Genomic DNA, 21,661 nt, shown 5'->3' with positions numbered 1-21,661 from the left:
ACTACTACTGCTTAGTGTGAGTGTGTGGGAGTACCAGATGAAGTGTAGTGTATGTCATTTGACACTGATGAAAAAGCCACAAGTTTGGTTTTTGAGACCCGACAATAAGTACAGTTGATGTTACTTTCCCTCTCTTCTGTTATTTGAACTTGAGAAAGGAAGGAGAGTTGAGCTTCGGTTTTATGTTTGGTTTGGTGATGGATAGTGAGGGAAAAGAACAGAGACATGCACACATATACAGACTTTAAGTGTTTTTTACAAATAAAACCCCCCCAACCAGCTTATGTGTCTAAAACCTCGAGCCCATTGATTTTAACCAGCTGTCAGCTTTGAAAAGAAGCACATTAGTCTTACTTTCAAATTCAAAATGTTTTTCTGTTTGAGGCCAACAGCATTTTTTTTTCCTAAACATTTGTGCTGTTCTGCCACACCAAGGACACTGACCAAAACTGAATGAAATTACAATATTTACACTAAGTGGCTGTTGTTTTTCATACTGCTGTTGGTTTTGCTGTGTCTGTCAGCCACATCGTCTGGGTTACAAAGGTCCAGCAGCACAAGTGTCAAAGCCTGCTGTCACATCAGTGCAAGTCTGTCTGTCGCTCTACGATACATAGATGAACACACAGACATTTATAAACAAAGAGGCATAAGTGTTCCTCATACTCCTGTGTTGTCGGCTTCACGCACACACACGCATGCACACACACACACACACCATAGAGCTCTCCATTTCCACTTAGTCTGCAATACTGTACATTTCTGCACGGAACAATACCATCTTTCTGTTAAAAATCTGTGGAAACTATGTGGACGCGGTATTTCCTCCATTCCCTGTAACTGATGATAGACTTACCATTTGCTGTCATGTCTGCTGTTTTCTGTGAATGGTTCGTTGACACCATGCCACCAGGCTAACAGTTTAGTAGTACTTTTGACTTAAGCTTTTATAGGGTTGTATCTTTGCCTCTAATTTTCATCAAATCACTTCCTCCCTCAGGTTGCTACGGTGTCGCTGCAAATGATGTCAGCGAACAGTGGTCGTGTGATCGCTGTACGGAAGGAAGCTTTACAGCAGTAAGACAATTTTTCTCCCTTTTTGTGAAAGCTACTTTTTTGCATATTACATATACGTGCAGGACGACCCAGATCAATGACTCCGAGCTAGAGCTGTTACTAGTGCTAATGGTTCTTCAATCAGCGGTGCATTTCTCAAAATTCTCACTGTTCCTCTCCCATAGATCTTGCTTTTTGCAGCTACTTTGTGGTATCGTCCCGCCTGAAGGAGCGTTACGATCTGTACATTATACAACATCCTTTGTCCTTAGACCCTAGATTCACATAAGGAAAAACAAAAATTCCCCCCAAAAACCCTTTAACAATGAAAAAATGGAAGAAACCTCAGGAAACAGACATGCAATAGATGTCGTGTGCACAGAATATATAAGGAAAAAGTCACAAGATATACAAAGACAGAAGTTTGTTAAAGATTTAAGATAAAGATGACTCCTTTTTAACTATGAAACAATGCAGCAGATTTCCTACAAATTTGTCCTAGTGCCATGCACAATCAAGTTGTTATATGTAAACGTGTGTAAGGACTTTCCTGAAGGGAAGAAAAGTGTGTTCTTTCTCTCTCACTCTGTTGTCTCTCTTTATGTTTTGTCAGGAATGCTGTCTCTGTAACCTCAGAGGTGGAGCGCTGAAGAAAACCCAAAACGACAAGTGAGACAGGCTTTTGTTGTGTGATTATATCTGCATACTCATCTCTGATCTCCAGAGCTCAGACAAATTCATTGTCTGTGCATCTTAAGCATCAAAATGTATTAATTTGTTTGTGTGTGTGTGTGTGTGTGTGTGTGTCTTTGTCTTTGTCTTTATAGATGGGCCCATGTGATGTGTGCAGTAGCGCTGCCGGAGGCGAGGTTCAGCGATGAAGCCAAGAGGAGTCCTATTGACACCAGTAGGATCCCCATGCAGCGATATAAACTGGTGAGTAGACACACACACACACACACACACACACACACACACACACACACACACACACGGATGCAGTGCTGGAATTCCCCAGGTCCTTGAGGACCGGCTCGGTCTAATTAATGAAGTGTTCACAGTTCTAATTAACAATGTGAGACGAACATGCCCGCAATCAAAGCTAGATAATTAACCACTAGTGGGTGGGAGTGGGGGTTTGTGTGCGTTGGGCTGTCTGTGTGCGGGTGTTGGTCTATACATGTGTGGTTGTGTGTCTGTGTGTGTGTATGTGCATCTATTGTGTGTGTGTGGGTGTGTGTGTGTGATTGCTTAATGAGAGAGCTGGAGTGCGTCTCAGCAGACCTGACATGTTGCCACTATAGTTAGCTCTCCGCTGCAGGCACCATGATAGCTCAGCAGAAAGCAAAGTGTTGGAGAGGTACATCCTAACACAAGATGGATCACAGAGATGAATTCGGCCCGTCCATTCAGTGCTTACATTGTGTTTGTTTAGTTAAGTACTGCATGTAAATGAAAACTTCAGCTTGTTAAGAAGCATATGTGATTGATCAGGGTATGGGTTACGACTCCCTGAAACAATTTGAACAATTTATATTAGTATCAGTTTAATGTTAAAAGCTGTGAGTGACAATGACATGGAAAGATAAAAGTAGATATACGCTCAGTCTGTTTGGTTCATCTTGTTGAAACCATTGCAGGCAAATAGACAGCCCTGAAATAATGCTACCTTCATCAACGTTATAATGTTCAGGTTTTTTGAACAGTCTGAGCTTTATGGTAATTGTGTAAACCGCGGTTTGTGGTGCTATCACAGTCTTTTTAGGTAAGTCTTGCCATTTGGCAGCCATCTCGGCAATGGCCCCGTGCAGTTATTTCAGGCCAATACTTAGAGAACCATAACTTCCTTTTCAATGGTCAATGGGACATAAAACCCTTCATGTATGGAATCACCAGTCTGATCATCTGATAAAAAACATGGCAAAAGGGCGGCCATTAGCTCAGTTGGCAGCGGCCCGGGTTCGAGTCCGGCCTGGGCCCTTTGCTGTGTGTCATGCCTGTTCTCTCTCTCTACCAATTTTCTGTCTTTCTTCGCCTATCCTATACATATAAAGCCACGAAATGGCCCAATACAGAGTCCCACCAGAGCACTTGGACAAATGCGAGTTTATTGTCTAATATTTGAATAACCTTACCTTTTTTGGTAATCCTGTGTATCAGTAGTATGATATCCTCCTTTTCCATGCCTATAGGTCTGCAACTGCGCAGAAATCGGTTGGTCAAGCATTTGTTTGCGGTTTCAGTAGTTAACTACACAAAAAAATGGCACACTAAGTTAAGGAATTTATCTACTTGAATCACTATGCAAATTTGAATGTAGTTGACCTACCAGCAAGCTGCTGCAAAATGTAATTAAATCACATGTGGTTCTCTACTCACTATACTGCCATTAAAGTAATAATAAAATCCGAGCCCTTATTGATAACAGTGGAGTAGACAATAATTCTAATCAATGTTAGAAACACCTCCCAGGATAAAGGAATACTATCAAACTGAATTGAGCTAAGCGTTCTCAATAAACTGGCAACTGAGTGTATAGAGGCTTCAGAGTTGTAACACCAATGTCTGACTCCACCATAAAGGAACCAACCAAACCAGCTACATGAGTGCCTACCCGAAAAATAGTTGAAGGGATACGACTGAACTGACTCTAACTTTGTGGACACAGTGACATTACTCACAGGGTATTTACAGGGATATGGTTCATATCTACTCACACCACATTGAAATTAAGCTCATTTGGATATGAAAAGCACAAACCACAAAGTCAGTCTCCGTATCCACAGGCCAAAATCTGAACAAAATGAAATGTGTAGTCCAGACGGGAAAGGGTGGGGCACTCATAAGAAATGCCTCTGACATGACCCTAATGATGGCCAAAATGTTTCAGATCTTGCAATGATCTAAATTCTTTTTTTGAGGTCAGGAAACAGTACTTCCTTCCTTGTGGCTGTTAAATAATGTTAGGTTTGTCACGTTGCCAATTTTTGCTTGACACCACAGATTACAGATTTAAAGACACACTTTTTGATTATCAGGTGTAAGTATTAAAAGTTTCTTCCCTTTGGATGGTGTATGTGATCTGAAGATATATCTATTACCACAGTCATTTTACTCACACTACATGAAGACACACAATCTTAACTTTCTGCTGCCAATTTCTGACTAATTAGCATGCTGACACAAGCGCTTTTTTGGATGAAACCATGCTTCAGTTGATGATAAAACAGATGGGCCTCTTTAAACAACCTCTTTGAGTTCTAAATTAAGGTAAAATATGAAAAGCGGCACAGCATGCTTGAATAAATAATAAGCCCTTCACACATGCTGAAGCAAGAAAAAAGAAAAAAAAATTGTGTTATGATGACACAGATCTTATCTTCATTGACATTTGACATGAAACCTTTATCTTCTGTCCACTTCATCGTTTGTATGTTCGCTCCGCAAGCCACGTGTTTTAAAGCTTGCATTGGACCCGTTGCCCCTGCAGCATCCAGTACATTCATAATTTACTATCACACAACACACACGCACACAGGCGCGCGCGCACACACACATTCATAATTTACTGTGGGAATGTTCTTAACGCATGGCTCAACACAGGCACCCAAATACACCCCGGAGAAGGCACAGACATGGGGAAAAGTGGGTTAGGCTCGCTCACACAAACTCACACACAAGCAGACACATATAGACATATTTCCACTACACAAACATTTTTTTCCCCCACAAACAAATGTATAGTAATACTAGTTTAGACACACACACCTTCCCCTACACACATGAGGCATGTCAGTCAGAATCTTGTCATGCTGGCCTCAATAGGTGGACGAGACAGGCCAGGCCAGTTCATCAGCACACCGCTGTCCATAATTGAGGAGGTATGGGAAAAGGCTTTATGAAATGTAGGCCAAGTTAGTCACCAAGAAAAGCGCTGAGTAAAAGTCCCTCAATTTAGAAATAGAGAAGCTGTGAAGCAGCAGAGGCTTTGTTAATTAAAAAAAAGGGGGATAAAGTTGCGGGATTTCATCACCCTCTTTTTAAATTAAGCATTCACATTGCCTTTCGGGTTACCTCGCAAGAAGAAAAGAGGACTTCTCTGAGAGTCTCTCCATACACAATAGCTCCTGATCCTCAACTGATATCTGAATTAAGCAGGCTAAGCTGATAATTGTAATGGCGAGGCCAGGCCTGCTGTAGAGGTTAAATTTAATTAAAGCAGTCTAGGTTAACTAATTAGATCAGCTATTGATTTTTCAAAGAAATGAACAAAGGGCATTTATATGAGAGGCTTAGTTTGTGAGGGACTATAAAAGTTTTAATTTGCACAGCATCACCTTCTCATCCACCTATCAAATGCTGCGTTATACTTCCCAGGGCAATGAATATTCCTCATGATATGCACCAGGGAACTAAAACATTGTAAGATCCATTTTTGTGCTGTTTTGACAGACCATGTTCTTCCACGGATATGATAAGACGGTAATATAACAGTTTAGATGTCGTCAGACCCTTTATATAGGCTGGAATTCATTTCCCAATCAGCTAATTCCCAATTGAGCTCACTTACCGCTGATGCATATTCTCTGAGGAATTTATCTATATATAGGCATATTATCTGTCAACATGTATGGATATTCCAGTATGGATTCCTAGGAATTAGATTAATGAATAAATTACCTTCAAAGAGATGTTAGAAACGCAGCGCGCGCGAGAGGAAGACAGACAGACAGACAGGCAGGGAAGCGAAGCGAAGCGAAAAGAGGAGCGTAGATGGGTGTTTTATTAGGAGGAGAGTGGAGGAAATGGAGTGAGATGGGAGGCATGCGAAAGGGTTGAGAGAGGAACGGGGAGCGGGTAGGGTTATAATGGGAGGATGTTGTCATTCTTTCCCTTTAGTGGAAGAGCTGGGGATTTGTGGGAGGAGAGGAGAGGGGAGATGCCACAGTAGAGGAAATGGACTTGATGGGCTGTTTGGTGCAGAAAACCGAGGAATAGTCTTAAAAATGTAGGTGCGAGTGCGCTTGTGCATGGATGCGTGGCAATGTTTGTGCGGAGAACTCCGTGTATATGTATTACGTCCTCAATTGTGCAGTTGTGTACTGATCGCAGACCTCAAACGGGGGAAAAAAATACCACAACACAGACATTGCAGCACTGGTTTGTTGTGGAAAACTTGAATGATGTCATCTGAACGATTATTTGAGGGTTTCCTGGTATTGTAGCGGTGAAATAGCATGTTTATGTTGACTATTACAACTGGGATCTCTCTCCTTCTCCACATTTATTCTCTCGTATCTATATTTTGTTTACACCACCGTTTCCAATAACATTGAGGAGATCTCACAGATATGTTTATTTGGAGCGCATGATGGCTTTAAAGTGATGTTTGAGGTTCAGCGATGATTCACTTAGTGTGCTTTTGTCTGTAATTCACTGCCGTTTTCCCCTATTCAGAGTCTTTCAAGTGGAAATACAGAGTTTAAATGACTCTTTTTTTTTAAATTCTGTTCCAAAGGCTACACTGAATACACTGAACAAGGTCAGGGCTCCTTTAATGCAATAAAGACGCTCAATGACAGTTGCTTTAATATAGTTTGCAATTGAAAGTGACAGGAAAGATGGGAAAGAAGGACAAGATGTGACAGATGATCTTGTGCTTATTTGTTGATGTTTGCTGTTCACATACATTAAGGACAGGTTGAGAATGTAAAGTTTAGTTTAACAGTCACCCTAGCGGTGGCCAAATTGTTACTCTATTCTGTATGCCTGCATTTGCCATCATTTGTGCTTTACCTCACTGGCTATGTTAAAAACAGATTTAATAATCCGTTCTTATCTTTATCAAACTTATCAGAAATATTTATTGGAAACGGCCAACTTGGACTGCCTGTTAACTCGGTTTGTCAGAAAATTTATAAACTTGAAATACACACCACTACCTGTTACTAGTCAATCTGCACATCAACATATCACTTCACTTCTAATGCAAAAGTGTTTGTAGTCTTAAAGGATAAGGCTGGCGATATTCCCTTTATGTTTCTCATTCTTGACAAATCTCATGTCAAAATGTTCCTTTATTAGGTTGAACATGGGCACTGTCGATTTTATTTCAATCCTCCCATATGTACATAAAGCAAAAATGGGATGGGGATACTAACAGTTGCATCCCAGAGGAAATCTGGACAAAGTACTGTGAATTTTACATTTTTAGCTGGAAGCCTCTCAGTCTATACTTTATCACCATTGTTCAGAAGTCTCACCACTCAGGCTCTCCTAGCTGCTGGAGGAATAGCATCAACTTGTTTTGGGCCTGTCCTTATATAATTACTGTTTGGCTCAAGATTTATACAGAATTACTGACTATGTCTGGGACCAAATTACATTTAATTGGGATGTACACCCTTTTGGGCTGCTATGCTCAACATCAACAAACAATAAAACTAAATGCCTATTTGGAATACAGAGTGTAGCGGCTAGAAAAACAATTACAAGAAAATGGCCAGAGAGCCCATCATTAGAAGACTGGTATGATATCATTAATGAAATCTTTGTAATGGAAGGAATCACTTTTTCTACGAGGCTTCAGAAAACTAATTTTGAGGAAAATCGAGAGAAGTGGAAAACATATATTTCCCTGAAATGTCTCTTTTGTTGACATTTTCCATTTACCTTTTTATTATTAATACTATCATTATTTGTTTTCATTTGAAATATGTTTTACTTACTTACTTAATGTATCCCCCCCCTTTCTCTTATCTAAAATGTAAAAACACCCCATAGTTTGTTTGTGTTCTACAATCACATTGTGACAACGAAGTGATTCACATGTGAAGAGGACTGACTTGTTATCAAGTGATTTCACATAAAAAAAACAAAAAACATCGTGGCCTGTTTTTAAAGATTTATGTCTTCAGTGCAAAAGACTGGACTTGGTGCTGAGTGCTAGCTTGACCTTTTTAAAAGAACTACAAGATAAAGCCAGCCTTGTCTTAAAAAGAACTTGGACCCATCTGGCTCATGTCAGTGTTTCGTGTTGACGGTTTGTTCTGGTCTGTGTGTTTACAGAGGTGCATCTATTGTCGTAAGCGTTGCGCGGGGAAGCGGCAGGCAGGCGCTTGCATCCAGTGCTCATGCGGCCGCTGTCCCACCTCCTTTCACGTGACCTGTGCTCATGCTGCCGGTGTGACCATGGAGCCTGATGATTGGCCGTATGTGGTGTCAATCACCTGCCATAGACACCAGTCACGGAGTTCGTCAGCTGTAAGTTAAAGGACTGATTAATAGGGATAATTGTAGACACCTAATGATTGGTGTTACTTTCATACACTGCATTCAAAGTGGGTCTGTAAATGTTGGTCAAATAATGTAAGTAGAGGAGGTGCTATGGGGACCAAGTGTAGGATTCTAAGATGGCATTTTGATGGAATTTATTTTGAAAAGATTTTCTCACTTCCCCTTGGTGGCATCTATCCGTGCAAATAGTGGCTTTTTTACTTCAGTTGAAAGAAGTTGTGGCAGAAATAAAAAGAAACTCAAAATCTGGACAAATCAAAACTATCTGCATGGCTGGATGCCACTTGATGTGAGAAAAAGTTTTTTAAAATGCAGCTTAAACGAACTGTGCTTGAGTGATGACTCGCCATGATGTAGTATCATAGACGTTTTTAGTTTAAAATGATTCTCTATATATTGTCTTACAGCAGCCTAATTGCTGCCCTGTGCTCTCTGTGTATACTAGAAGCAGCGAGCGTGCCAAGCGTCCATCTCACTGGGCCAGACGGTGATCTCCAAACACAAGAACCTGCGCTACTACAGCTCAAAGGTCACCGAGATCAGCTCCCAGATGTTCTACGAGGTCATGTTTGATGATGGCTCGTTCTCCAACGATACCTACCCCGAGGATATAGTGGTGAGAATATGTTGAATTACTGACATGCTCAAGAGGTCACATCCCAGTTGTATGAGGTCATGTCAGATATTAAATCCTCCTTGTTTTGAAAGCAGCTTCCACTTTTCAAGGGATATTATTGGTTCTCAAATGGTCATTGCATGAGGGATTACTTATAAGCTTGTGTTAATAACTTGGTGTAAGGTGTGTATCTGTAAAACCAATGAGCTCAGGAGTAGTTTTGAATAATTTCCAATATTCTGCAGTTAAACTGTAACAGTGATTTCTGAAAAGGCTTGTCAAATTTAACTAGAATTTAGACAAGTTTTCTCGCTTTAACGTTTTATTATGAAGTAAATGTTGATTGCACAATGTAATTGCTATAGAATAATGAAACCATCCGCTGTTTAGTTTGGTGCCCTATAAACTTCACTTTCACTGTGCTATTTTGTCTGCCGCCGGGCACGAAATCTCCTGGGAAAATTAAGGCTGACTGTTGATCCAGTCTGGCTGGCAGCCTGGCACTTTCTCTATCTGCTTTCACGTCTCCATTATAGACTAAATGAATAAATAAACTCCTTTGTTGTTGGTAGTTGCTACTGTGAGGATGACAAAAACTATACAGTTGTCTCCACTTCAAAGTAGAATATCGTAAGACTGCTGAGTTGTCATGGTAGCAGCAAATAATCACTGGCATGACGGGTCAAAGTCAAATTCATGAGTTTTTGTTCAAGTGATTATTATAATGGATGGAAGTCTCATTCAGTGTTTTCAACACTGTTAAAGAGAAGTACAGTAACTGCGACTGAAAACCACAAACACAATTAATACTCTCTGCCTTAATTAACCTCCTCTTATTTAGATATAAAGCAAATTGTACACCAGAGGTCGCACTAACCAAATAATTTCAGTGATTGGCTGATTGTCTTTTTTTTAGCAATGATGGAAAATCTGAAGGCTGTCTGTCATTTTGACACATGAGAACACTGAGAGCGGTTTCCTGTTAAGGTAGTAATTCACACTCACCTGTAGTCACAGCTACGCCGCCGGTGCAGAAGGAGTGCAAGCTGCAGGATTTCCGCCTTCACTTCAAAACTCTGGCTGAAGTGCCACTGGCAATTCCATTATATGGTGTGGAAGAAGGGCGCAGGTTCAGAACAAAATCAAAACAGCCGTGAGAAGTCATCTGTCCAAGGCAAAGACACGAAACCTGATGACCTAATTGCCTCCGATGCGTAAAAAAGAAAACAAATACATTGAATTGTTTCTATCTGTTAAACTATTGTGATATTGTGCACTGCACCAAAGTAATAATTAAGATATATAAATAGATAGAAATTCATGTATATATTAGAAATTATAAAATCCAAGTACATATTTTTCTTTCTCAGGGCTGGCAAATACTCAAATTTGAAATAAAAACCTAATTTCATAAAGACTGTGGGAGGCCGCTCATAAAAAATTGAGGAATGTGCTTGTTTTGATTGTCTTCCCACATACGTTACCAACACATAGTATGAAAAATAAGATGTTGAAATGATGGTGGGTTTGGATCGTTCCCAGCAGAAGTACATACCAAATTTGCTCACAGCTCAGTCAAATCATTTGGAAGGCAATCTTATGTTTTCAACAGCAAGGCTAAGTCTGAATCGAGTCCAACCATGACATTAACCTCGTAAAACTAAAAAAGGCTCTATTCAACATCAAACCACTCACTTTGAATGACTTTTCTTTTTGAGAACATTTTGAAACATACTCAGGCATTTACGCAGACCAACTATTATTCTCTTGTATTTTCAGAGCAGAGATTGTGTGAACTTGGGTCCTCCTGAAGTCGGGGAAGCTGTTCAAGTGAAATGGCCTGATGGGCTGTTCTACGATGCCAAATACCTGGGATCTAATGTCTCCTACATGTACCAGGTACACACACACACACACACTGTGCTATAGACATACATAATCATGAGAGACGTATGACCCAGTTTTGCAGATTTAATCCTTTTCCTTTGAATGTTGAATTAACTCATTGGTCAAAGCGAGACCACAGTAAACTTGCTGAACTCCCTCAACGTCAGAATTATCGTGACTTCTCTGACGTTGTCAGAATCCCCAGGTCTATGTATGGAGGGCGAGAAAAAGAAAGGACACTTGAGACAGAGATTGAGGGAGGTGCTGAAAGTCTTGGTGACTAAAGAGGCGGAGTGGAGATGAGATGGAAGATGATGGGAGGATGAAAAGATGGATACATAGGAAGCAAAAGCTATTCACACAGAGTGGAGCCAGATGGGTAGAGAAAAAGAGAGATGGCAAGAGCGAGAAGAGGAGGATGAGAAGGAGGTGACAATCTGCATTATTCAAACTCACTGAAATATTCACTAGGCTTAGAGTCATGCGGTTTCCACTTAAAGCTTTATTTAGTTGAGCTGGGCGTCAACCATTAGTTATGCACAAATGCATCTGTGACGCACACACTCGGTTTAAGATGGGTCGGATTTTAGAAAAAGGCTGAACAAGAACTTTTCATTGTCAAGGTGTATTAAGGCACGAAATAGTTTAGGGCAGGGTTTTATTTCAAGATCTACATAAAAAAAAAAAAAAAAACCTTAAAATATTTGTTTTCAAGAGCAAAAGCAACATGAAAATGGCGTTTTAATCAATTAATTGACAAATTGGATGATTCTCCTAGCGGTCTAAAGCTCCTGTGGAAAACACCAAGACTCCCCTGGTAGTATGGCTAACTGAGCTAACAAGCTAACGGTGGCTACGGTCATGGATGTATAAAAAGAATACAGTTAGCGGGTACTGTGGTGATTTGCTGGCACTAGTATGAATTCAGTGTGGCCAATTCTTGCCTATTGCACCTTTAAAGTTTGTGTACGCATGTGTACAAAAAAAAAGAGGCATATATTTAATACATTGGATAAATGTGTAAATGCAGATACTTTATTTAAAACTGCTGAATCTTTTCATGTAATCTCAGGTGGAGTTTGAAGACGGGTCTCAGGTGCTGGCCAAAAGAGAAGACGTCTATACATTAGATGAAGACCTGCCCAAAAAGGTGAAACGTAGACTTGTAAGTATTAGACTTACTGGGAAACACATAAACTTGAAACCATAAGTTTGATACTTTAATGGCATGAAAGTAAAACATTCTTGTGCCACCTCGGACGTTTTCTTATTTACTCATTGGCGTTTTCTCATGTCTCCTTCTAGTCCACGGCCTCGAGCATGCGTTTCCAGGACGCCTTCTTCACCACGCAGGGGGAGAGGAAACGACAGAGGACACCCAACTCACGCTTCCAGAAAGACTATGTGGCCCTGCCAGGCCTCCGTACAACTGCCAAAAGCACATGGGAGCAACGCAGCCACAAAGGGAAATGAAGTCATGGAGAAGGATCAATGACAAATGAATGCACTGAGTTAACAGTGGATGTAGAGGGGAGGTTGTTTGTGTGAGTGAATGTATGAGTATGTTTGTGTGTAAGTTATTGGATCTACTTCCATCTTAACCACTCGCCTTCCCTGTGATCGGATCAGAGGATGTAAGGGAACCGGTGATTTGGGCTTAGATGGATGTTAACTTGCGTGTGCTTGTACATAGATCAGTGATTGGTGATTGGATGTTGCGACAAGCTGGAGAAGAATTCTGAATGGACAGCTGGACTCTATAGAAAGGGTTAACAGAGGGCGTCTTTGCCTCAGCTGCCTCGTGCTTTCACATCCGTCAGGGAAAATAAAAGTGACTGACATTTGTCACATCACCCTTTTTGAAATAAACAAACTTTTTTCTTTGTACATGAAAAATTCACAGGTGAGATTTTTCTAAATAGCCTGCGGTAGCTTTTTGGGCACCTGTTATTTCCAGTTTTGATTTTGAATATTTATGCACTTTTGCTTGTAGTATTTTGCTCATGTCTTACTGTTTCTCCCCGCATGTTAAACATCGTCTCCTAACTGCTTCTGCTGGGCTGAGTCCAATCACACTACAATGGCTTCCTCTCTGCATTTTAATGCATATGGGCAACAATAAGTTGTTTAATCACTTCTGAATAAAAAAGAGAAAAGAATTGATCATGTCAATCACTTCTTTAGGTGAAAGATTCAGACCGGAAGCCACGTCTGTGTGTGTTGGATTTCTGTGTCCCAATTAACGTGAAATGCTACTGTTGCTCTGTTGAATGAAACACATTGTTGAAATTATTTAAAATTTGTATTTATTTTTGGCTTGCTATAGTTAAACTATTGCTAACTGCTGTAAGGAAAACAATAAAAAATTACCTATGTTTTTTTTATTAAATGGTCTTTTTTTTTTTTTAAAGTTTAATTAGTAAGAATGATATGACATCGTTAATGTGACTCTGGAATATGTTGAATTTGAGTGATAAACATTTAAAGTCCCAGTGTGTAGGATTTAGGTAGATTAAGGCAATTATTGAATATAATATTCATTATGTTTTCTTTATTATATAAACACAAAAACTGAGAACCATTGTGTTTCAGTTACCTTAGAATCAGCCTTTTATATCTGGAGAGAAAGGTGTTCAATTAGTTGCAGTGTCATTTCTAGAGGTCACTAAATCCTACGCACTGGACTTATAATGCCAAAAATGAAAACTGGAACAAGAATTTGGCTAAAATCACATTTGATTGGTCTGTTAAGTAAAACATACACTACACTGTGATATTCAGAGATGGCAAAAGTACCCATTATTTACTCAAGTACAAGTAGGAGTACTGATTCAACTTCTTTACTCAAGTAAAAGAAAGTAAGTACAGGCTCTGAAATGTGCTCAAAGTATTACTTCTTGGAGCCAACACCTTCAAACAGTTCACTTGAATAAGGCAGTGGGTGGAGAACGTCTTGCTTCTCATAATCTGCTCTGTGGCAACGTTGCCTGGTTCAGTTTCATCCATGTTCCTACCTTTGTCACTATACGCCTTTATCGCCTTTACGCTATTATCCCCATTCAAGTCTCGTAGTTTCATCTTGTCATGTCTGCCGTGACAGGTTGAAATCGGTCTTGTGATGTTGGGAAGGTGGCGTGCAATGATGCAAAATAAAAACACAATTCCACGCAAAAACATTAAAACTAATGTAACAAGCCTGTTCTGAAAATGTAAGGAGTAGAAAGTCCAGATAGGTGTGTTTAAATGTAGGGAGAAAAAGTAAAAAGTTGTCAGAGTAGAAAAAAGTACAAAATCAGTAACACAGTAACAAAGTATTTGTATTTGTTACTTCCCACCTCTGATAATGTTTAATTATCTTGTAGAAAAATTGCATTTCAACTAGTGATCTTGTAGATATCAGATCCTGTTAAGAGAGAGTGAAGATATACTGTAATAGCACCTTTCCTAGTAAAACTAAAAAATCAGGTCTGTTGTGGTTTTAAAGACAACATCGATGTGGTGTCAAGGTTTGAATGAATGACTATAGAATCAACTATTGAACTCTTAAAGAGACATTGCCAAGGTTAGAGAATGTGCCTTATTGTACAGACAGTGTTTAATAACTTTGATGTTGAACTTCCTGACCGGCATTTCAGGTGAGAGTCTAAGGGATATGGAGCACAGTGTTCCCAGCAGACTCAGCTCATGTCTTCCAAGTAGGTCCTGAGGAGGAGCCTGGCAGAACAGGAAGTGAAAAAACAAGAGGTACCATAAGTGGTCTTGGCAAGGCTTCAAAAAGCTTTGTACTCCCATGGAAACTGCGCCACAGCCTGCCTCAGATGTGTTTCTTTGTTACTGAAGCCAAAGACAGAAGAAAAGTCATCCATGATGAAAGTGGCAAATTAAAAACTTGAGGCAACTCCACAACTTTCATGTAGTATATGCGAGCATGGTCATACTGTACAAGCATGCCACCCTGCATTATTTTCTGTCTTTTGGTGGTTGATGCATGACAATTAATTTAAGCATGCCTTTCTGACTTGGGGAAATCTTCAAGGTTGTCCACTGTAGGCCTATTCCAATAAACAGGTTGAAGATAACTTGGCTGAGTAAAGCTGTTTTTTCCCCCATTGCTCCTGGCAAAATTTGCCTTTTGAATGTAACATTTTACTCCACTTCTCCTTTCGTTGTGCACAAACCAGCAACTATTATATCACCTATCAGCAAAGAGGAAAAGGTCTAACTAGAAAGAGTAGCTATATGATGGTATGACTCAAATGAATTGGTGAAAACTTGAGATAAAATTTACCCAAAAATGAGAATTCAGTCACCATCTACTCACCCTCATGTTGCTGTTGAAAGTCAGGTGAAGTTTCGAAGTTCACAAAACATTTCTGGAGCTTCACAGCAAAACAGCGTTGCAGAATTCTCCTAAACAACTGAAGTAGAAGGGGACTTGTTTTCAAACGGAAAAAACCCACTGAGCAAAAAACATCCGAAAGTCGTCAATTCAACATCTTTATCATCGCAAGGTTGTATGACCAAGACTTTATATTCAATAAAGCTCATAGATTGCTCACCTGATGTGCCCCGTGTACTGAAGTTGAGGCTGGAGGTTTGATTCCACCCTGTAGATTTTGATGCATGGAGTAAAATTTGAGCATCATATAAAACTTTAATTTTGAATAACAAGAAGTTCTTTAGATGTCTGTCATTGGAGTTGAAAAGATGTCTAAAATTACATTGTAAAAAATGTCATTTTGAACCCTGTAAGGATGTAAAACACAAAGAGTTTGTTTGGCTCAGCGAGAAATCATGTGCACAGGAGTGAGCGCAGGAGCAGCAGTGAAGCTGAAACAACTGTGCTTCATCAGCCTCTACACCCTCTGAGGTGCTCTCACCTGATCGGCCAAAGTGTGCCTGGGTCCCAGTGCCCCCTCCTACGTTTGCCTTACAGTTTATTGCCGCGGGTCTTGATAAAAAGAACAGAGAGCCAAAAACAGAAGCTTATGACTTGAAAGAGACCAAGTGAGTCTTTAGAGCATCCCACCCAGTCTAACAGAGGAAATCCTCAAGTGTTGGGAACTGAGCTGATGACACAGCTCATGGCAAATGCAACAGAGCTTCAGAGGCTACGGCGGGACCAAGACTGATCTGAACCGTTCTGCTCTGAGCCCGGGAGCAAGGCGGTCTCTGTTCAGCCCAGCAGAGACGTTGGATCATTCCCGGCGCCTTACAATAACAAGTCAGACATGAATGAGCAAGGGCCTCTCAGCTGCAGCTCCACTCACTGCAGACTGTAGCCTCGATCTGTTTCCCAATGTGGATTTTTACAAGTCTAAAAGTTTATAGCAATGCAAGAATCCCTGTGAGGCTGCTGGATCGCTCATTACACAGCCAAAAAAAAGACTATTATATTTCTGGAATAAACTGAGAGACAAATAGAGATAATGTTGTTATTTGTAAACACTCGGGGGAGGGACAAATGCAAATTATGACCTGGGGGTTCCACTACAGAAAAAGTTTATTATTAAATGTCTATTTCTACATTTGCCATTTTGGGTCATTTTAGACTCGGCTTGTTAGGCTCAGCTCTACATTGTCATGCTATTCTTGAAATAAGGGTTTAATTTGAATTGTCTGAAAACAAAAAGGAAGCAATGATAATCCTTAGTTTTTTATTTATTTATTTTTTATTTAAAGGTCCAGTGTGCACAGTAGGATTTAGTGGATATACTGGCAGGAGTGCAATATAATATTTATAATTATGTTTCAAGAATCATGTTTTAGTTACTGAATGAGCCCCTGCTAGATGCTACTAAATCCTTCACACTGGCTCTTAAATCATTTTTATTTTTACAGCATCAATTTAACTCAAATCATTTTCACACAGTCCAAACAAACTACTGAGGAAAATGTCATCCCCATGAGGTCCACTTGCTTCACTGATCAGATGTAAGATTTCCACAAGTGACTCACAGAGCCTCCACCCACACAGGAAGTAAGCCAGGTCAAGGTGGGGGAAGACCACTCTGGCTGTTTTATTATAGGCACTATTATTGGCATTCTGTCATTTAGCGTGATGGCCCATGAATAATAAAATATGTTTGATACTTACTCCAATGCTTTATACTCTCTTGACATGAATCCACATGTTTGGACAAAAGTGTTTTGTTATTTTGACCTGTTTTGACCTGTAATTCTCAGAGAACCACGTCTTTGTTAAATTTAATGGCTCACTCCGGATGAATTATATTAACCATGATTTAATCGTGTGTTCCCTCTAGGTTAACGGCATCATTAGGGCCAGGATTTTTGAGCAAATACAGAAAAACAAACAACAAAACAAAAGTTACTACAAAGAGTATTAAATTGCCTCCAGTGATGTCACTCAGTGGCTAAATTGCATTGTGGGTAATGTAGGCACCAGGTTTTGAAGAGGAAGAAGAACGCATGGTGTGAGAAGCTGATATCTCTGGTTCTGCTGTATCAATTAAAAAAAAAAAAAAAAAAATGTCCATAATGAGTCCAACGGTGTTTCAGGGGTGTGATGCTAAACCTGTGGTCTGCTTCTCAAAACCTGCTGCCTACATTGCCCACAATGCAACTTAGCCACTGAGTAACATCACCAGAGGCAATTTATCAGATTACATGCAGCTTCCTCTGGAGCCACTAAAGGTTTTAGACTACTTGTTTTCACATATGCAGTAGTACTCCCTGAGACCTGTAAACACACTTGATGTATAAAATAAGTGGAGTTATCCTTAAATAAAGTGTTACCTTGTATACTTAGTTATAGTGATTAGAACACTAACATGGTCCTGGAAACAACTCAAATACAATCTCCGCCCTAATGCCATATTTATACAACACAAGCCATGAATGCAGGAGACTGTTTGGAGCTGGTTTCTATAAAATTACAAAAATGAAAATCATAATTAACTTTAAAACAGATTTCCTAGGAAGCCAAAATAACATCTTTAAAAGTTGACATTGCAGTATATTTGTGTCTTTGTTGTTTAAAGATCCAGTTTTTATTTTTAATCATCATTATTCATAACATGACGATGTTGTTTAAAGTGAGAAGAACCGAGATACAAAACGACAGCAGCAACAAATTATTTCACTTGAGTTTATTTGTAACAAATGAAACTTGTGTCGACAGAGAACAGAAATCCATACAGACCTGTTTTTCGGTTTTCACACGCTCCGAGAACCAATGTAAGAAAATAAAAAGCACTTGTTGACCCGGAGCAGAAAACAAAAAGAAAAAAAAAGAAAAGAAAAAAGAAGTTTACATTTACAGACCAATTGGAGGTAACTGATCCAAGTAACACACCATATTTTTCGTTTTTATACAATTTATAAACTCCAGTTTTATCCATCTACATGATACATCGGGGGGGTAAAATAGAAACACTTTTTTGTGAAACTTCTCTTTTGTGGTACGACAAATCCACAATGTGATGTATTGCACATACTGCTGTGCCATAAACTGTGATTTCAGGTGCATCCTTTGTATTATATCACTCTGTATATCTGATAGACTTTTATCCACTCTTCATCATTTATTTAGGTATTCATTTACTATTTATGCATTTCAATTACTCTCTGTGTTTTGTGTTATTTACATATACACAACCATGTGAGCATTACAGGGTCCATCTTTACTGAGTTCAAGTAAAACTCCTTTGGGGGGAGGGGTGGGGGCTTATCAGAGAGATAATAGGATACTAGTATTAGTGCATAGTACAAAGAGAGAAAGTGCAAGTCTTCCCATAACAGGTGCGACCAAAGGGGCATCTCAAAAGTGGTACCATGCATACGAAAAATGACAACAGGGTTACTGTAAGATGGTGGAAAACCGTTAACGATCCCTTATATGGTTAATGGAGATACAAAGTAATAGAACGAATGATGCTGTAGGTTCTGTGTCGTTGGAGACGTAGCACCTGAACTTTGTCGCTAAAGGAAAAAATACAGAACTGTAGACATCAGAACGAATAACACAGATGACCAGTTTGACTGATTTCAGGTGGGATACAACTGTATGAGCGTATCCGTTGTTTTTTTCTTGTTTTGTCCAAACTGACAAAGATTGCCACTGCCGTTCAGCTTTATATAGATTTCTACATAGCTGAGTAAGTATGACTTGTCTGAGCCAGCTCACAGTCGGTGCCAAAGTTGCTAGAGTGTGGCCAAAATTTCATGGCAGGCAAACTGAAGTCTGAATGAAAGAGTATATATACACAAAAGCTTGTGCAAGTGTCCCAGGAAGAAAAGACGGAAAGCTTACGGCATACAAACTTTTTTTTTTTCTGTCAGACCATCCTGCGAATAACATACTTTGAAACCACATTTTTTGAGTCCTTGTCTAAGATATATATTTTTTTCCAATTAAGAGAGATATGATGATGTTGTTGCTGGGTTGAAAAGTGATGAGTACAACCTTACACAGAGCCTTCCATACAAAATTTCACAGCCAAAAAACAGAACCTACGAGATACTCCCACGCACTGTAACATAACAAAATTATATACACAGACATTCAGTACACACACGTACGAGCATACATACATAAAATACACAAAAAAACCCTTTAAAGTAACTTTATCAAAATAGGCGTGTAATATAAGGCACTAGAAATCTAAAATCAAAATACTTATTAGATGCTGTTTTGAAATATGAGTTCGATCATTCGTCGGTTGCTGTGACACACACAGAGGGATGACATCGTCTTACTGAAGTCGTGACGTGATGAAAGATCTAAAAAGGTCAGAGGGGTCGTCTTCCCTCCGTTTGGACACATTAAAACGGGTGGCGAGAAAAACCGTATTGAGCGTTATAACATCCTTGTGTCTGGAAAATGATGCACCATCATCAATATCATTATCATAATGGCATATAACTGCAGTTAGTGACTTGACACAAAAATATATAATACATCTACTTATTGCACACTGAATCAGACAGAGAGAAAAGTCATAGGTGAGCATTCCAGTGAGAAAATTGTTCCTTCCCCGACCCTCCCCACCTCCTCCTCCCGCCCAATCCCCCCATCCCATTTTCTACATCTCTTTCTCGCTCCCTGCTTGAGAAATCTTTGTGAAGCTTATTTGGACACATAAATAGTTATTTTTTTTATATCTCGCTTTCTGTGCATACTCTCTGTAGTGTTTTATCTGGCTTTCTCTCAACCTGCACACAGAACAACTTGGCAAGATTATTCTTCCTGGTAGCAGCAGGCTGACCACTGTGCCTCTACGGGGCCCCCTGGGAATTCAAAAATGGCCGCCCTCTTCGACACCGCATGAGAGCCCTGTGTGCATGCGAAACGTGTGTGTGGGTGGAGAATACAGGAGAGTGACACTCAATGGTGGTGTTTTTCATAGAATTGTGAACATTTTTTCACACTAGATTTGATTGTACACTTTAAAACAGTACCGTATTACTTTTAAAACAAAAAATCGCTACAGCTCATTGGATTACACAGAAACGGAAAAAAAAGAAAGAAATAAAATACTACTTTGCCTTTGTATGGTCAGTGGGGACAAAGTCATAAATCTGTAAAAACAACAAACAGAAACGTGCCACAAGAAATACCCAGTTTTTAAAAAACAAGATAGTCACATATCTATATTCTATTAAAAAACTAAATGAATGTTTTACTTTGTGGTATGCATTTTTAAACCTCTCTCAAATTTCCCTTATCTTAAACCGTGAAGCATAAGGTTGAATTGGTGTTTTTTTATTACTGTATGGTAGAAACATCTTCTTTTTCATTCACAGGAAACGAGAGTCTGTTTCCGAACAAAAAAACAAAAAAAAAAACAAACAAAAAAAAAACACTTCTCGGTGTCTTTTTCTTTTTTGGGATGTGTGTGTTCTTTGTCTTTTTAATACTGTGTGCTCTGTGTTTTCAGTCTCCTGTTGGCAATTCTCTGGTGCTCAAAAGTCCCAGTTCTTTCAGTCCAAGAGACAAATCCATGAGATGGATTTGTAGACTCCTTCTAGACAGTCCTCTAGATAGAAAAAAATCAAAATGTTTCCTGTGACAGCTAAATACTGTAGCCGGGTCCTGTATTTAGGTTGGTGATGCTACACTGGTGGTGGACGAGGTGAGAGTTCCACACCCAAACAATGTAAAGCAATCTGGGTGCTCACAAAAGCACTGAAACGAATAAAAAAAATCAATATCTGATCAAGTATTCTGATTGGAACAGTGGTTGAAGTTGCTTCTTCAGACTGACCAATGGGGTGTTGTTTGGGCTGAGGGTGGAAGGAAACACCCTTGTCAAGCAGGTTGCTATGGCTCAGTTAGAGGTGCTGTTTCTGGGTACGGGATAAGCCGATGGTCCCCTCTTCACTCTGCATGTGGCGGCAAAAAAATCTTCAAAGACACATCGCAGCCTGGTGCATTAATTCAGGCCGCATGTGACCTAAGAAAAGTGCACTAGGTGGGATGTGGCATGAGAGACGGCCACTGGGTTTATGTTGCATAGTGATCAAAGCTTCCCAGGTACTCCAGACTGGCTCGGTAGCAGAACTGGTACTGGTCCTGGAGGGAAGGAGAGGCACATCAAGTCAGTGACAGAGAATAAAGATAAAGACAGCGTGAACTAGAAAGAAGACAGATTAATGACAGCGGGAGGGCTCACCTCTGTCTGAACGGTGGCGGGTCTCTGGGTGCGCAGCATCTTGACAGTCTGGAAGATGTCTACTACGCCCTCGTACCTCATCCTCTCCAGCACGATGCTGAGGGTGATGAACACACCAGTCCTTCCTACTCCAGCACTGTTGATGGAAAGGTGGAAACATATTTAGAGC

General features: G+C 39.9%; 2 protein-coding genes across 5 annotated transcripts in view; one reads left to right on the top strand and one right to left on the bottom strand.

The window, feature by feature from the left end:
• The window catches only part of kdm4c (lysine (K)-specific demethylase 4C), a 30,226-nt gene extending 16,982 nt beyond the window's left edge, over positions 1-13,244 (top strand). For 2 of the 4 annotated variants that reach the window (XM_073467623.1, XM_073467629.1), the window contains exons 15-22: positions 1,001-1,077; positions 1,670-1,725; positions 1,884-1,992; positions 8,125-8,319; positions 8,798-8,968; positions 10,748-10,867; positions 11,928-12,020; positions 12,161-13,244. In XM_073467623.1, coding sequence (XP_073323724.1) covers positions 1,001-1,077; positions 1,670-1,725; positions 1,884-1,992; positions 8,125-8,319; positions 8,798-8,968; positions 10,748-10,867; positions 11,928-12,020; positions 12,161-12,328 — 989 coding nt within the window. In that variant the 3' untranslated portion in view covers positions 12,329-13,244. The remainder of the gene's footprint in view (positions 1-1,000; positions 1,078-1,669; positions 1,726-1,883; positions 1,993-8,124; positions 8,320-8,797; positions 8,969-10,747; positions 10,868-11,927; positions 12,021-12,160) is intronic. The other 2 variants (XM_073467637.1, XM_073467644.1) reach the window with 2 other exon arrangements.
• A 4,708-nt stretch (positions 13,245-17,952) lies between these two features.
• Positions 17,953-21,661, bottom strand: part of ptprdb (protein tyrosine phosphatase receptor type Db) — a 72,476-nt gene continuing 68,767 nt past the window's right edge. Inside the window, exons 35-36 of the mRNA XM_073467613.1 lie at positions 21,493-21,628; positions 17,953-21,392 (exon numbers count right to left, since the gene is read on the bottom strand). Coding sequence (XP_073323714.1) covers positions 21,324-21,392; positions 21,493-21,628 — 205 coding nt within the window. The 3' untranslated portion in view covers positions 17,953-21,323. The remainder of the gene's footprint in view (positions 21,393-21,492; positions 21,629-21,661) is intronic.

Source organism: Pagrus major, chromosome 1 (genome assembly GCF_040436345.1).
Source record: "Pagrus major chromosome 1, Pma_NU_1.0".
Lineage (NCBI taxonomy): Eukaryota > Metazoa > Chordata > Actinopteri > Spariformes > Sparidae > Pagrus > Pagrus major.
Note: the sequence above shows the minus strand (reverse complement) of the source record. Positions and strands in the feature narration are given on the sequence as shown.